General features: G+C 46.1%; 1 protein-coding gene across 1 annotated transcript in view; it reads left to right on the top strand.

Annotated features, from left to right (window-relative positions):
* Positions 1 to 16,175, top strand: part of si:ch211-26b3.4 (connector enhancer of kinase suppressor of ras 2) — a 370,819-nt gene that overhangs the window by 155,716 nt on the left and 198,928 nt on the right. The window contains exons 5-6 of the mRNA XM_055643472.1: positions 5,835 to 5,876; positions 14,739 to 14,858. Coding sequence (XP_055499447.1) covers positions 5,835 to 5,876; positions 14,739 to 14,858 — 162 coding nt within the window. The remainder of the gene's footprint in view (positions 1 to 5,834; positions 5,877 to 14,738; positions 14,859 to 16,175) is intronic.

Here is a 16,175-nt window from a genome sequence, read left to right as displayed (position 1 = left end):
CTATTTCCCCCTGTCCCTCATCAAACAAGCCATCATTATTACAACTGTTCATCGACATGCCCAGCACTTTGTGTTTGTACTTCCCATTTCTCGCATCTGTGGTTTGCATTATATTTCTGATGTCTTTGAAAAGAAATGCACTTAATCGATTGCCCAAGTAATCAATTAATTAGTCATGCCTCATTTTTTTTTTTTTTTTTTTTTTTTTTTTTTTTTTGAAAAAATTTATTCAATTATTAAAAAATAATGCTGTACACTACAGTTAAAACAAGCCAGAACCCACCACCATAAATACAATACAAACATATATCCATAATAAACTATTATACAATTATGATACAATCCTTATTGAGGATACATTCAACACCCTGCGGAGCCCAGCGGTCCCGAAACTCCCCCAGGGTGCCCACAGACAGGGCGTATTCCCTTTCTAATCCCACCCGGGCATTAGTCATGCCTCATTGAGGGAAAGCCTCTTATTGAAGGTATGCTGTCATGCAGTTCATTAAGGGCCTGTCCAACTTGCGTAATTTCTTTTGCCGGCTTGCCGGCACCCGTCATAGTCGCGACAGGTCTCCGAAAATGTTCAACATGTTGAAAGTCCAGCGGCGACCAGAAAAAGGTACGGCTCTTTGGGCGACGACTCGCGACCATACAGGCGCCACGTGTTGGCATAGTCGCGGAGTCGTGAGTAGTCGCCCAAAGAGTCGCACCTTTTTCTGGTCGTCGCTGGGTTTTCAACATGTTGAAAATCGAAAGCCTGCTGCGACTGTGACAGGTGCCGGCAGGTCGCTGAAAAAACCGCGTAAGTAGGACGGGCCCTTTAACTCGGCTTTATTGAGGTCTTTATTCTTTTGTTTTCCTTGTTACTTCAGTTTAGTTTAGAGATACAGCCTGGAAACGGGCCCTTTGGCCCACAGTGGAGACCAACAGACACGAGCGCTATCCCACACACTACGGACAATGTTTCCATTTATTTTACCAAAGCCAACTAACTTACAAGCCTGTACGTCTTTGGAGTGTGTGTGGGGGAAACCAGAGCACCCGGAGAATACCCACGTGGTCACGGGGAGAAGGTCCATACAGACACCGCCCGTAGTCGGGATCGGCGAGCTTCAGCCAGTCAGCATCTGAGGGGAACAGCATGGTCTATCCAACAACTCATCCTCACAAGTCATCCTCAAACCTTCTGAATCACCAACCCCAACAGTCCCTGGGCACACAGAAAATAGAAACATAGAAAATAGTCCCCTATCAATAACCCGTGCCTGCTTTCTCCCCATATCCTTTGATTCCACTAGCCCCTAGAGCTCTATCTAACTCTCTCTTAAATCCATCCAGTGATTTGGCCTCCACTGCCCTCTGTGGCAGGGAATTCCATAAATTCACAACTCACTGGGTGAAAAAGTTTTTTCTCACCTCAGTCTTAAATGGCCTCCCCTTTATTCTAAGACTGTGGCCCCTGGTTCTGGACTCGCCCAACATTGGGAACATTTTTCCTGCATCTAGCTTGTCCAGTCCTTTTATAATTTTATATGTTTCTATAAAATCCCCCCTCATCCTTCTAAACGCCAGTGAATACAAGCCTATTTCTGTTCCATTCTGATTGTAGTTTGTTCATTTGTTGTTTTGCACAAAGTCCGTGAGCTTTGCCACTTTTCATTTCACTGCACATCTTGTATGTGTATGTGACGAATGAACTTGACTTGACTTGACTTGACCTAGTCTTTTCAATCTTTCCTCATATGACAGTCCCGCCATCCCAGGGATCAATCTCGTGAACCTGCGCTGCACTGCCTCAATCACAAGGATGTCCTTCCTCTAATTAGGAGACCAAAACTGTACACACACTACCAGATGTGGTCTCACATGTGGTCTCACATGGAACAATACATCACAGGAACAGGCCCTTCGGCCCGCAATGTTGGTGCCCAACATGCTGCCAAGTTTAACTGATCTCATCTGCCTGCTCATGATGTGTATCCCTGTATTCCCAGCACTTGCCGAATCGAAAGCCCCTTTAATGCCACTATCATGACCCATATCCCTCTATCCCCTGCATATCTACGTGCTTGTCTCCTCTTAAATCTCACTATCGTGACCACCAGCCTGCGGAACTCCGTAAGCATTGTGAAAGTCTCAATGCGATTTCCATTCATTCCTTTAAACCCAAGAAGAAAATCTGCTTTGTTGGTTCAAAGGCACCTCGTACATTATATCCTCCATCCCTTGAACCAGTCAAATGCATCTTCTATTTAATCCCTCTGTAGGAAGTATATCCTTTGTTGGGTACAGACACCAAAACTGGACATAATACTGCAAGGATTAAGGTGCCATCCAGCTGCAATAAGACATCTATAGTTAATTACTCAAATCCTCTCATCACAAAGGTCCTTTGCCTTCCAAATCACTCGCTGCATCTTAGACCATCAGTGAATAGTGTACAAAGGCGCCTTAATCACTTTGAATAGGAACGTTATCCAATCTTTCATGTTTTCTTCACCATTGTGGATAACTTTTCATTTACCCGTATTAAGTTGCAATGTGTTTAATTTTGCACAGAGTCTTTTATCCAGGGGAGGGGAATCGAGAACCAGAGGACATGGGTTTCAGGTGAGAGTGGAAAGGTTTAATAGGAACCTGAGGGGCAACTTTTTCACATTTCAAGGACACAAGGAAAGCTACATGGACAGGAAGAGTTTATAGAGATATGGTTCAAATGCAGGCAAATGGGTCTAGTGTAGATGGGGCATGTTGGTCGGCATGGGCAAGCTAGTTTCCGTTTCCATGATGTGGCGGGGCAAGTTTTTAGACACGGGGTGGTGGGTGCCTGGAACGTGCTGCCATGGATGGTGGTGGAGGTAGGTTTGATAGTGGCATTTAAGAGATGAGTGAAAGGCCTGGATAGAGTGATGTGGAGAGGATGTTTCCACTCGTGGGAGAGTCCGGGACCTCATGGCCTGTTCCACCATCACACAATTCTCAAATCCAAGAGAAAAGGAATAGGCGAAGTTTCGGGTCGAGACCCTTCTACAGACCCGAAATGTCACCTATTCCTTTTCTCCAGAGATGCTGCCTGACCCGCTGAGTTACTCCAGCTTTTTGCGTCTATCTTTGGTTTAAACCACGTCTGCAGTTCCATCGTACATATCACCATTCTCCAGTTGTGCAGTGAGTTTGTGACGTGCCTTTAATGGTGCTCTTCCATTTCCAGACCCGGGCTTGTCATTTCATCAGTTAGCCGCAGACAGCTGACATGTATTGGCGTGTAGCAGAGACTAGTAGATGCCACGTTACTCTGCCTGATTACAGCTCCTGCATTAGGCTGGATCAATATGGGCGTCACAGTCTCATTGTCTGAAACTCGTCTTCACCTCGCCCACAGCTAACAACGGCCAGTTTCCGTTATCATGCTTACTTTTCTGCACATCTTTCATTCATTTAGACAATAGACAATAGGTGCAGGAGCAGGCCATTCGGCCCTTCGAGCCAGCACCGTCATCCAATGTGATCAATTTGTTCTATATCTCTCGATATCACCATCTATATCTCGCCTTTCCCTTTCCCCCCCATTCTCAGTCTGAAGAAGGGTCTCGACCCGAAATGTCACCCATTCCTTCTCTCCGGAGATGCTGCCTGTCCCGCTGAGTTACTCCAGCTTTTTGTGTCTGTCTTTTGCAATCATAATTATGGGGAGAAAGCAGGAGAATGGGGTTAGGAGGAAGAGATAGCTCAGCCATGACTGAATGGTGGAGTAGACTTGATGGGCCGAATGGCCTAATTCTGCTGCTTTCACATTATGAAATTTATGAACCTATGACAGCATGAATGTTCTGTTTTTGTTGGGCAAGTTTGTGAATAAAACGTCGATTTTTATCCCTTTGTCTCGGTTTCAAAGCATGCTTTTTATTGCCTTTCTTAAAGTGACCAATTATCGCGTATCTCGTTGTGATTAAATAATTCAAAGTGTGTCCAGTCACAGAGAGAGAGAGAGAGAGAGAGAGAGAGGAAATTGGTCTATTTGCTACTTGCACAGAGCGGCTAATTTATTGTGATACATTTCCTCCATTTATAAATGCCTCTATAAATAGAAAAAATAATTGCTTCCCCTGAAAGTCACGGTAGGTTACTGATGTTAATTATTTATTGCTAAAGGATTAAGAGGAGTTTCTGTCAGGTTTAAGCACAGCAGGATGGAATGATCAAACGCATTGATTGTGTGTAGAACTGGATTATTGTTCTTGTGTAAACCGGCAGAAAATCAAACAGTGCATTTCTCCTTGCATGGAGAAAGTGAACCAGATTTCACCGCTGACGAGCTGCTTACTTGGAGACGCGGGTTTATTTATGGCCATTCGTCAGAAGGGCCACATTGAGTGTTCTACACAGAGTTGTGCTGACCAGGTACACGAACATAGAATATCGAACCGTACAGCACAGGAACAGGCCCTTTGGCCCACAATGTCCATGCTTGCACATAATCCATATCCCTCCATTCCATGCATATCCACGTGCCAATCCAAAAGCTTCTTAAATGCCAGCATGTGTATCTGTCTCCCCCCCCCCCCCCCCCCCCCCCCCCCCCCCCCCCCCCCCCCCCCCCCCCCCACCCCCCCCCCCCCCCCCCCCCCCCTTGGCAACACATTCCAAGCACTCACCACACTCTGTGAAAGCCACTATCGTATCTGCCTCCACTACCACCACCACCCCTGGCAGCGCGTTCCACTGCCCACTCTCTGTGTAAAATAAAACTTGCCCCGCACATTTGCCACTCTCGCCTCAAAGTTCTGCATCTAGTTAGTGTACGATTTTTTTTCCATCCGGGGGAAAAAGGTTCTGATTGTCTATCCTATCTACGCCTCTTATAGTTTTACATATGTCCATCATACACCTGGTTACCACGCAACAAAGGCTTTTCTCTGTACCTCGGTACACGTGACAATAAACTAGACTGAACGGGATTGGAAGACAATAGACAATAGGTGCAGGAGCAGGCCATTCGGTCCTTCGAGCCTGCACCGTCATTCAATGTGATCATGGCTGATCAACCCCAATCAGTACCCCGTTCCTGCCTTCTCCCCATATCCCCTGACTCCTCAATCTTTAAGAGCCCTATCTAGCTCTCTCTTGAAAATATCTAGAGAATCGGCCTCCACTGCCTTCTGAGGCAGAGAATTCCACAGACTCACAACTCTCTTGGTGGAAAAAGTGTTTCCTCATCTCTGTTCTAAATGGCTTACCCCTTATTCTTAAACTGTGGCCCCTGGTTCTGGACTCCCCCAACATTGGGAACATGTTTCCTGCCTCTAGTCTGTCCAATCCCTTAATAATCTGATATGTTTCAATAAGATCCTCTTTCTCAAAATAAAATAAATACTTATTAAGAATTAATCGTCGCACTAAAATAATGATCTGAGAATGTTTGGATGGATGGATATAAGGGACACTGTTGCCCAACCATGGAGAGTTCAGCTCCGATGTACAGTGAAAAGCTTTTGTTGCCTGCTATCCAGCCAGCGGAAAGACAACACATGATTACAATCGATCCATTTACAGTGTGTGGATACATGATAAAAGAATAACGTTCAGTGCAAGGTAAAGTTGGATTGAAGATAGTCCAAGGGTCCCCGATGAGGTAGATAGTAGTTCAGCACTGCTCTCAGGTTGTGGTGGGATGATTCAGTTGCCTGATAACAGCTGGGAAGAAACTGACCCTGAATCTGGAGGTGTGCGTTTTCACACTTCTATACAGGAAAGTGAAGGTCTAGGAAGTTTATGCTTAGCCTGAAGGAATAAAATAACTAACTGTTCTTTTTTTTTCTCCACTCCTATAGGATTCCACTGTTTATGAAACTGAAAATAAGATTTTGCACGTGGTGAGTTCTTGAAAATTACGTTCATTTTGCTACCCTACGCGTGCCATAAGTTTCATTCCGTTTCACGCCGTTTCCATGGTTAAGTGAACCGGTCCAAGTTCCCAATCTCAATGGGAGCATGAATATAGTAGTGGACCAAATGTCCCCCGAGCATCATCATTTATCTTTCATTAAGCCTTTTCCAATTTGACCTCCAGATCAAAATTACATTGCGTTAGTTACTCCTGTAATATCTCGAACCGACAACCAGCGATCTTAGTCGTGAAATTTGCAAAACCTAGTCTCCAGATTCAGGTTCAGATTCAATTTTAATTGTCATTGTCAGTGTACAGTACAGAGACAACAAAATGCATTTAGCATCTCCCTGGAAGAGCGACATATCCAGAGTATAAGCTTGGGGCTGGGAGTTTCAGATTCCCACTGCTGCTTTTCAGATGAGAGATACAAGAGACAACTTCTCTGTAGATGTGTCATAAGTAAGAATTTCATTGTTCTATCTGGGACACATGACATAAAACGTGACTCTTGACTCGGTAGTTCCAACGTGCCAAAGTAAGGGTGGTTCCTTTAACCAAAGTACGAACATGCTTGTTGGAGGTTACGCCGTTTTATTATTAGAGGATTGTATATTTTGTTTTGATAAATTTGTGATCAAGGCAAGAGATCAAAGCTGTGGAATTGATTGTAGACTTTGGGAGAGCTCCCCCTCCCCTCGCCCCACTCACCATCAACAACACCACAGTCACATCTGTGGAGTCTTTTAAGTTCCTGGGAACCATCATCCCCAAGGACCTTAAGTGGGGGGGGCCACCATCGACTCCACAGTCAGAAAGGCCCAACAGAGGATGTACTTCCTGCGGCAGCTGAGGAAGCACAATCTGCCACAGGCAATGATGGTCCAATTCTATACGGCCATCGTAGAGTCTGTCCTCGCCTTCTCCATCATGGTCTGGTTTGGCTTGGCCACCAAGCACGACACCTGGAGGCTGCAGCGAATCGTTCGATCAGCTGAGAAGGTTGTTGGCTGCAACCTTCCCCCAAATTGACAAACTGTAAGGGCCAGGAAGTGAGTGGGCAAGATCATCTCTGACCCCTCTCACCCTGGCTACAAACTCTTTGAATCACCTCCCTCTGGAAGGCAACTCTGGACTGTCAAAGCTGCCACAGCCAGACATAAAAACAGCTTTTTTTCCACGAGCAGTAGCTCTACTCAATAACCAAAAATCTGTAGCCTCCTTTTGCTCTGGTATTTTTATTTTATTCACATGTTTAAACTATAATGTTTTATTATTAATGTTTTAATGTTTTATGTTTTATTGTTAATTGTTACTGACTGTCGCATTATTACTTGTGGGCGGAGCACCAAGGCAAATTCCTTGTATGTGAAATACCTGGCCAATAAACTTATTAATTCATTCAGTTCAACGGTGGAAGATTAACCCTGTTCCATCCTGAATCTTATTTGACAATTTGACATGAATGCTTGGATTCAGCCCTCATGTCCAGCCTATCCACTGCAGCTTGCAGGGGCGTGCATTATTGAGTGGCAGACTGGTGATAAAAAAATCCCAATATTATTGTCTAAATGTTGAAGTCGATTGACTGCGGCAGCAATTAGATTCCAGAATTCCGTAACGTTGCACATTGAAGATAATGTCCAAAAATTGGCATGTTTTGTTGTGGTAATATGTCATTCTATTCACTGGACACTAATGTTCAGTGAATTAAGAAGGAAATTACCTTATCGAGACTATTTCACACGCCGCAGTAATCTCTGATAACCAGAGGCAGGTCGTGTAGTCAAGGACAGCGTTTGCAAGTCCTAAATACTTGTAATGTGAGTACTAAGGGTGGCACGGTGTTGTAGAAACATACACATAGAAAATAGGTGCAGGAGTAGGCCATTCGGCCCTTCGAGCCTGCACCGGCATTCGATATGATCATGGCTGATCATCCAACTCGGTATCCCATCCCTGCCTTTTTGCCATACCCCCTGATCCCTTTAGCCACAAGGGCCACATCTAACTCCCTCTTAAATATAGCCAATGAACTGGCCTCAACTACCTTCTGCGGCAGAGAATTCCACAGATTCACCACTCTCTGTGTAAAAAATGATTTTCTCATCTCGGTCCTAAAACATAGAAACATAGAAACATAGAAATTAGGTGCAGGAGTAGGCCATTCGGCCCTTCGAGCCTGCACCGCCATTTAATATGATCATGGCATGATCAAAGACTTCCCTCTTATCCTTAAACTGTGACCCCTAGTTCTGGACTTGCCCAACATCGGGAACAGTCTTCCTGCATCTAGCCTGTCCAACCCCTTAAGAATTTTGTAAGTTGTAGCGGTAGAGCTGCTGCCTCACAGCACCAGAGGCCTGGGCCCGACCCTGATCACGGGCGCTGTCTGTGCGGAGTTTGCACGTTCTGCCTGACACCACTTGGGTTTTCTCCGGGTGCTCCGGTTTCCTCCCACACTCCAAAGACCGACAGGTTTGGCGGATAATTGGCTGTGGTAAAGATTGTAAATTGTCCCTAACGTGTGGGGTAGTGCTAGTGTACGGGGAGATTGCTGGTCTGCGCGGATCTGGTGGGCCGAATAGCCTGTTTCTGCGCTGTAAGTTTAAAGTCTAAATGTGAAGATCTTTATTTATTATAAAGCAAAGTTCCCAACACTGCCCTTATTAATTCAATCTATTTCACTATGCTGTATGAATGGTACAAGAACCAGAAGCTTTGCAAGCATATGTGGCCTGCAGATATTTTGGGATTCAGATTATGTTGGAAGGAACTGGAGATGCTTGTCATTGAAGGTAGGCATGCAGGTGCAGCAGGCAGTGAAGAAAGCGAATCATATGTTAGCTTTCATAGCAAAAGGATTTGAGTATAGGAGCAGGGAGGTTCTACTGCAGTTGTACAGGGCCTTGGTGAGACCACACCTGGAGTATTGCGTACAGTTTTGGTCACCAAATCTGAGGAAGGACATTATCGCCATAGAGGGAGTGCAGAGAAAGTTCACCAGACTGATTCCTGGGATGTCAGGACTGTCTTATGAAGAAAGACTGGATAGACTTGGTTTATACTCTCTAGAATTTAGAAGATTGAGAGGGGATCTTATAGAAACTTACAACATTCTTAAGGGGTTGGACAGGCTAGATGCAGGAAGATTGTTCCCGATGTTGGGGAAGTCCAGGACAAGGGGTCACAGCTTAAGGATAAGGGGGAAACCCTTTAAAACCGAGATGAGAGAACTTTTTTTCACACAGAGAGTGGTGAATCTCTGGAACTCTCTGCCACAGAGGGTAGTTGAGGCCAGTTCATTGGCTATATTTAAGAGGGAGTTAGATGTGGCCCTTGTGGCGAAGGGGATCAGGGGGTATGGAGAGAAGGCGGGTACGGGATACTGAGTTGGATGATCAGCCATGATCATATTGAATGGTGGTGCAGGCTCGAAGGGCCGAATGGCCTACTCCTGCACCTAATTTCTATGTTTCTATGATTAAACTGAAGACAGACACAAAAAACTGCAGTAACTCTGCTGGTCAGAGAGCATTTCTGGAGAAAAGGAATAGGTGAAGTTTTGGGTCGAGACCCTTCTTAAGACAGATCGGAACGTCTCAAGCCGTCTTAAGTCTCAACCCGATACATCACATATTCCTTTTCCCCAGAGATGCTGTCTGACCCACTGATTTCCTGCAACTTTTGTGTCCGTCCTGGGATTCAACTTATTGTTCGGTAAAATCTGCAAACAATTGATTGACCTGAAATATTGTATTCGATACCGAGCTCTTGGAAAGTTGGGACTGTGGGGAGGTTTCTGAGATATTCCAGCAGGATAATACTAATCGAGGAACGTGAGGAGTTCCTCTGAATTCTTATCACGCTTTTTCGGAGCAGATGTCGGAGCCGTGGGTGATGTGTGAAGAAGCGCGGTGGCACAGCTGGTAGAGATGCTGTCTCACTGCGCCAGAGACCCGGGCTGGATCCTGACCGCGGGTGCTGTCTGTGCAGAGTTTGCACGTTCACCCTGTGACCGAGTGGATTTCCTCCGGGTGCTCCGGTTTCCTAAAAGTTTGTAGGTTAATTGTCCCTCTGTAAATTGCCCCTAGAGTGTAGGGAGTGGATGAGAAAGTGGGATAGTATGGAACTAGTGTGAATGGGTGATCGATGGTCGGCACGGACTTGGTGGGCCGATGGGCCTCCTTCCATGCTGTGTACTTCCTTGTGATTCAATGTGATCATGGCTGATCATCCCCAATCAGTACCCTGTTCCTGCCTTCTCCCCATATCCCCTGACTCCGCTATCTTTAAGAGCCCTATCTAGCTCTCTCTAGAAAGCATCCAGAGAACCGGCCTCCACCGCCCTCTGAGGCAGAGAATTCCACAGACTCACCACTCTCTGTGAGAAAAAGTGTTTCCTCATCTCCGTTCTAAATGGCTTACCCCTTATTCTTAAACTGTGTGCCCCTGGTTCTAGACTCCCCCAACATCGGGAACGTGTTTCCTGCCTCTAGCGTGTCCTAACCCTTCATCTTATATGTTTAAGAATGTGACAACAGCTTAAAACACAAGCAAGTCCTGTGTGTCTTGGTCATTAGATACAACCATCACATTTTCAGCTCTTAGTTTGAATGAGTTTGGTGTATTGTTGACATGTACACTGACATACAGTGAGAATGTTTGCTTGTTATCCAGTCAAAGAAAAGACTGCATGATTACAATCGAGCCGCCCACAGTGTACAGATACAGAATAGAGGGGATAATGTTTTGTGCAAGGTGGAGTCCAATAAAGTCTGATTAAAGGTAGTTCTAAGGTCTCCAATGAGATAGATGGGAGGTCAGGACCACACTCAAACTGATGAGAGAACGGCTCAGTGGCCTACACCTTAATGGTTAGTGATTAATGATGAATTAATGCTTGTCGTACATCTACAATATCACGATCAATACTTTGCCATGTAAGTGCTGATTAGTCTAACACTAAGAGTCTGCTGTAAGAAACCTATCCCTGCTAGAATAATATATTTCACACATTCAGCCTAATCTGGGTAACGCTAGTATTTTATATATTGGAAGGGACTGCAGTTACTGGTTTCAACCGAAGATCGACACAAAATGCTGGAGTAACTCAGCGAGACGGGCAGCATCTCTGTTGAGAAAGAATGGGTGGCATTTTGTGTTGAGACCCTTCACAAATCTAACAGACACCACTTAATCCCTATCAGAGTTTTATAATCTCACAACTTTCAGACGTGTAGATTTAGGTCGGTATTTATTCATTCAATCATTAGTACCAGCAGGGCTTCGAAACTGCAAACATTTTGAAATAGAAGCTGCAATTCATGTTAAAAAATGAATGGGTCATCTCGTTCCTTTTCCATTTCACTAAAGCTGCATTCCTTTTGGAATTTATTTTGACAAAATCAATATTTGAAACGGGTTTATCAAAGCCACTCGTAGCATTCTGTCGGTAGATGCAAATGGAGGTATAAATCTCATTGACAACGGCAATTTAATTCAGTTGCTTTGTGTCGGCCACAGCCTCAGATACTTGCGATACATTCGTTTTCCCAGGTAGGGATTATTCTGAAAAATTTAGTTCAGTTTAGTTTGGAGATCCAGAGGGGAAACAGGCCCTTCGGCCCATCGAGTCCGCACTGACCAGCGATACTGATACTGCAGCCTCTGTGTTCTACATTGCTATTTGGTGGAGATACAAGAGGCAAAAGGGACAAGTCATCCAACTTCTTGCGACGGGTTGTAAACTTTCAGGGCAGCACGGTGACGCAGCTGACGTTGCTGCCTCACAGCGCCAGAGACCCAGGTTCAATCCTGAATACGGGTGCCGTCTGGACGGAGTTTGGCGCATTCTCCCTGTGACCTGCGTGGGTTTTCCCTGGTTTCCTCCCACACTCCAAAGACACACAGGTTTATAGGCTAATTGGCTTGGTATAATTGTAAATTGTCCCTAGTGTGCAGGGCAGTGCTAATGTGTGGGGATCGCTGGTCGGCACGGACTCGGTGGGCCGAAGGGCCTGTTTCCGCTCTGTATCTCGAAACTAAACTAAAGAAACAGTTGTATTCTGTTAATATCTGCAGTTCCTAATATCTATGATTTTATACATACTTTTCTGCCAGGTGTTCCCACTTCAATGCTGATTATTTCCTTAAAATAATAAGCAGTTTTGAGTTGTTTAAGAAGGAACTGCAGGTGGAAAAATCAAAGGTAGATAAAAATGCTGGAGAAGCTCAGTGGGTGAGGCAGCATCTAAGCAGCGAAGGAATAAGTGACGTTTCGGGTTGAGACTCTTCTTCAGACTAATGTCGGGGGGGGGGAGAAAGAAAGGAAGAGGCAGAGACAGTGGGCTGTGGGAGAGCTGGGAAGGGAGAGGGGAAGAGGGAGAAAGCAGGGACTACCTGAAATTGGAGAAGCCAATGTTCATACCACTGGGGTGTAAACTACCCAAGCGAAATATGAGGTGTTGCTCCTCCAGTTTACGGTGGGACTCACTCTGGTTGATCAGGTTAAAAAATGGACAACGCTTAAAGAGTGAAGTACCTTGTGCTTTCTGCCCCCTTGATAAACATGGCAATATTAATCACCAGGAGGGATTGGCTTCGGACCAGATAAGATGTAAACGTTCTCATTTTGTTTTGTTTTTAATTCTCCACGTTAGCGCAACCGATGTCGCAGCGGCCTCTGCAGTCCGTCTGTCTTTTTTTATTTTATTGTCCTGTAGAGTGTAAAGTTTGTGGTGGGTTTTTGACTGTGTTTGTGTGGGGGGCGGGGGGTGGGAGGGGGAAACTTTTAGATCTCTTCCCTGTACGGGGACCCGACCCTTTCCCTGTCGGGTCTCCGTTGCCGTTGGGGCCCAGCACCGTGGAGCGGCCTCCAACCGGAACGACAGCTCAAGTCACTGAGCCTGCGGAGCTGCGGAGCTGCGGACCTACCATTGTGGAGCTGGCCAGCTTTGAACCGTGGAGAACATAAAGTTTATCAAGGGGGCGCTGCTGTTACCCGACTCCGGTGGATGGTGATACCGGGAGCTCGCGGGTCCCCGGTGGGAGACCGCTTCACGGAGCACCAGCAACGGCGACTTCTCCTGCTCGAATTGCGGGGTTGAGCGTGACCTGGAGCAGGACCTTGCATCGCCCCGCGCGGCTTAAACAGCCGCGGGATTTGCTAGCGCCCGCCGGGGGCTCCAACATCAAAACCTGGAGCGGGGCCTTACTCCGCCTGGCGCGGCTTTAAATGGCCGTGGGACTTGCTAGCGCCCGCTGGGGGCTTTGACTTTGACTTTGGGAGAGGAATGGAGAGCAGGGGAGAGTCAAGACTTTGCCTTCCATCACAGTGAGGAGGAGATTCACTGTGATGGATGTTTGTGTAAATTGTGCTGGTGTGTGTCTTGGTTCTTGTATGGCTGCAGAAACCAAATTTCATTTGAACTTCAAGTGAGGTACAAATGACAAATAAACGGTATTATTGTATTAATTCTCAGAACAGGAGAATTTCTGAGAACTACTGGTGCTGTCTGTACGGAGTTTGCACGTTCTCCCTGTGACCCGCGTGGGTTTTCTCCGAGATCTTCGGTTTCCTCCCACGCTCCAAAGACGTACAGGTTTGTAGGTTAATAGGCTTGGTAAGTGTTAAAAAAATTGTCCCTAGTGGGTGTAGGATAGTGTTGATGTGCGGATCGCGGGTCGGCGCGGACCCGGTGGGCCGAAGGGCCTCTTTCCGCGCTGTATCACTAAACTATTCAAAATGGTGGTGAACTTCTCACCACTGAATTTCACATGAGAGGAATTACGGAGCTGGGATAACGTCAGTGAGGTGACTAGCATTGTCTCCGGGTGCCCCCGTTTCCCCATACACTTGTGGAACTATGATGAAGTCAGGAAGTTGACTAACGTTGAAATCAATAGAAAGAAATCCGAGAGATTCAACAAATGGCAGATGCTGGAATCTTGAGCAAAACATGAAGTGCTGGAGTAACTCAGTGGGTCTGGAGAATGTGGATAGACCATGTTCCGGGTCGGGACCCTTCTTCGTAAAGAAATAGAAGATTTTCTGGGTGGTACAATCATGTTGTACCGACTGGGGAAAGAAAAGTTGGTGCCCACCAACTTCTTGGGGCAGTTAGAAAACATTCATAATATTACTATACAATGTAGATACTCTATAGTTTATGATATAGACCTATATAGTTTGTTTAACATACGACTCAGGATGTATCTCCACCCCATTCACTTCATATTCGATGATTTATAATTATTTGCATGCTGTAACTCTAATAAAAGCAACCATTAGAAATGAGACGGAGAATAACAGTTCATTTTCACGTTACTAACAATAAAAGGCACAGAGTGCTGGAGTAACTCAGCGGGTCGGGCAGCATCTCTGGAGAACATGGATAGGTGACATTTTGAGTCGTTTTTCAGATCGAGATCTAGGGGGGAGGGGGGAGGGGGGGGAAGAAAGCTGGAAGAGGGGGGGGGGGGGGGGGGGGGGGGGGCAGGACAAAGCGCGGCAGGTAATAGGTAATTGGGCCTGAGGTGAAAAAACCAGAAGGTGCGAGACAAAAGGATTGATGCATAAATGTGAAGCCAGAGGAGGGAATGGGGGGGGGGGGGGGGGGGGGGGGGGTGGGAAACATGTGTGGACAGAGGGAAAAGAAAGAGTGGGGGGATTGGAGGGAAAGAGAGGGGGAGGGGAACATAGATGGGGGGAAGGGAGGGGGGTTGGTTGTTCATCTATAATTGGGGAATTTGATATTATTTGTGTCTTTTTTTGTAAACTAGCATCTGCACCTCCTCGTTGATTGACTGTACTAACACCTGTCTTGGATTCTTTGACTGTTTACAGTGTAAAACATTATCAGGGATCTGTGATCACATCATCTCACTTTCATCTGACTCCTTGGTGTCTCAGTCTGCGCATCTTGAAGTTGTCCACCTGACGAACATAATGCCAAGTGAGGGATTGGTAAGGAGACAACTCTTCCATATCATTATGAGTCGTGCTCGCTCGCTCTCTCGATCATCGACAATAAACCTCTGTTTACAGTAAACCTTCATTCAGTCAGCGAATTGAAATGCAATCATCCACTCGATTGTAAATCCAAGCACCAGAGAAATTACTTTGGCTTCTCAGTTCGGGGCAAAGTATTCCCGCTAATGCCTTGTTTAAGAAAGAACTGCAGATGCTGGAAAAATCAAAGGTGGACAAAAATGCTGGAGAAACTCGGTGGGTGAGGCAGCATCTACGGAGCGAAGGAAATGGGTCTCGACCCGAAAAGTAACCTATTCCTTCGCTCCAAAAATGCTGCCTCGCCCGCTGAGTTTCTCCAGCATTTTTGTCCACCTACTTTGTTTGATCAAGTTATTGCCTTTGTTTGGTCAAGTTATCGGGCAGAGATGCGTCATGTTCAATGGCATTTATATTGTCCCGTGTGAAGTGCAAACACACATTGACGAAGGGTCTCGACCCGAAACGTCACCCACTCCTTCTATCCCGAGATGCTGCCTGTCCCGCTGAGTTACTCCGACATTTTGTGTCTATTCCCAGTGATATTCCTGTATTACATACAGTCCAGTAAAGTATTGCCCTACTCAAGCACATGCCCGATTAGCAAATTGTATAGAAATGGTCTACTGAACACGCATCCAAGGGGCACCAGGTTTTGCCACCGTTTTCAGAGTCCAGTCCATTTTCTAGTGTTAGTTGAGTTTAATTTAGAGATACAGCACGGAAACAGGCCCTTCGGCCCACCGAGTCCGTGCCGACCAGCGATCCCCGCAGACTAACACTATCCTACACACACTGGGGACAATTTACAATTAAACCAAGCCAATTAACCTATAAACCCGTACGTCTTTGGAGTGTGGGAGGAAATCAGAGATCCCGGGAAAAAAACACGCAGGTCACAGAGAGAACGTCCAAACGCCGTACAGACAGCATGCGAAGTCAGGATAGATCCCGGGTCTCTGGTGAAGGCAGCAACTATACCGCTGCGCCACCGTATTATGAGCGGTGCCCGTTCCAGGCGAGCCCCAGGCTTCTGCGGGCCTCCAGATATCGCCTGGATGTGTGGGTCAAGCTGTCAACCCACGTCCTTCCCCTCGCCCAGACACCTTTTTATCAACAGATCTCTACGTGTGGGAGTGTAAAATCTCAGTGATTATTCCCACATTGATTGTTTTAGTCTGAGCACCTGAAAGTTTAGGGAGAAAGCAGAATTAACATAGAACAAGAGCCCAGTGTTTGCAATGACCATATTATCCCAGGACGGGTAACTCAGCG

The sequence above is a fragment of the Leucoraja erinacea genome, chromosome 12, assembly GCF_028641065.1.
Source record: "Leucoraja erinacea ecotype New England chromosome 12, Leri_hhj_1, whole genome shotgun sequence".
NCBI lineage: Eukaryota > Metazoa > Chordata > Chondrichthyes > Rajiformes > Rajidae > Leucoraja > Leucoraja erinaceus.
This window is presented reverse-complemented; position numbering and strand designations above follow the sequence as displayed.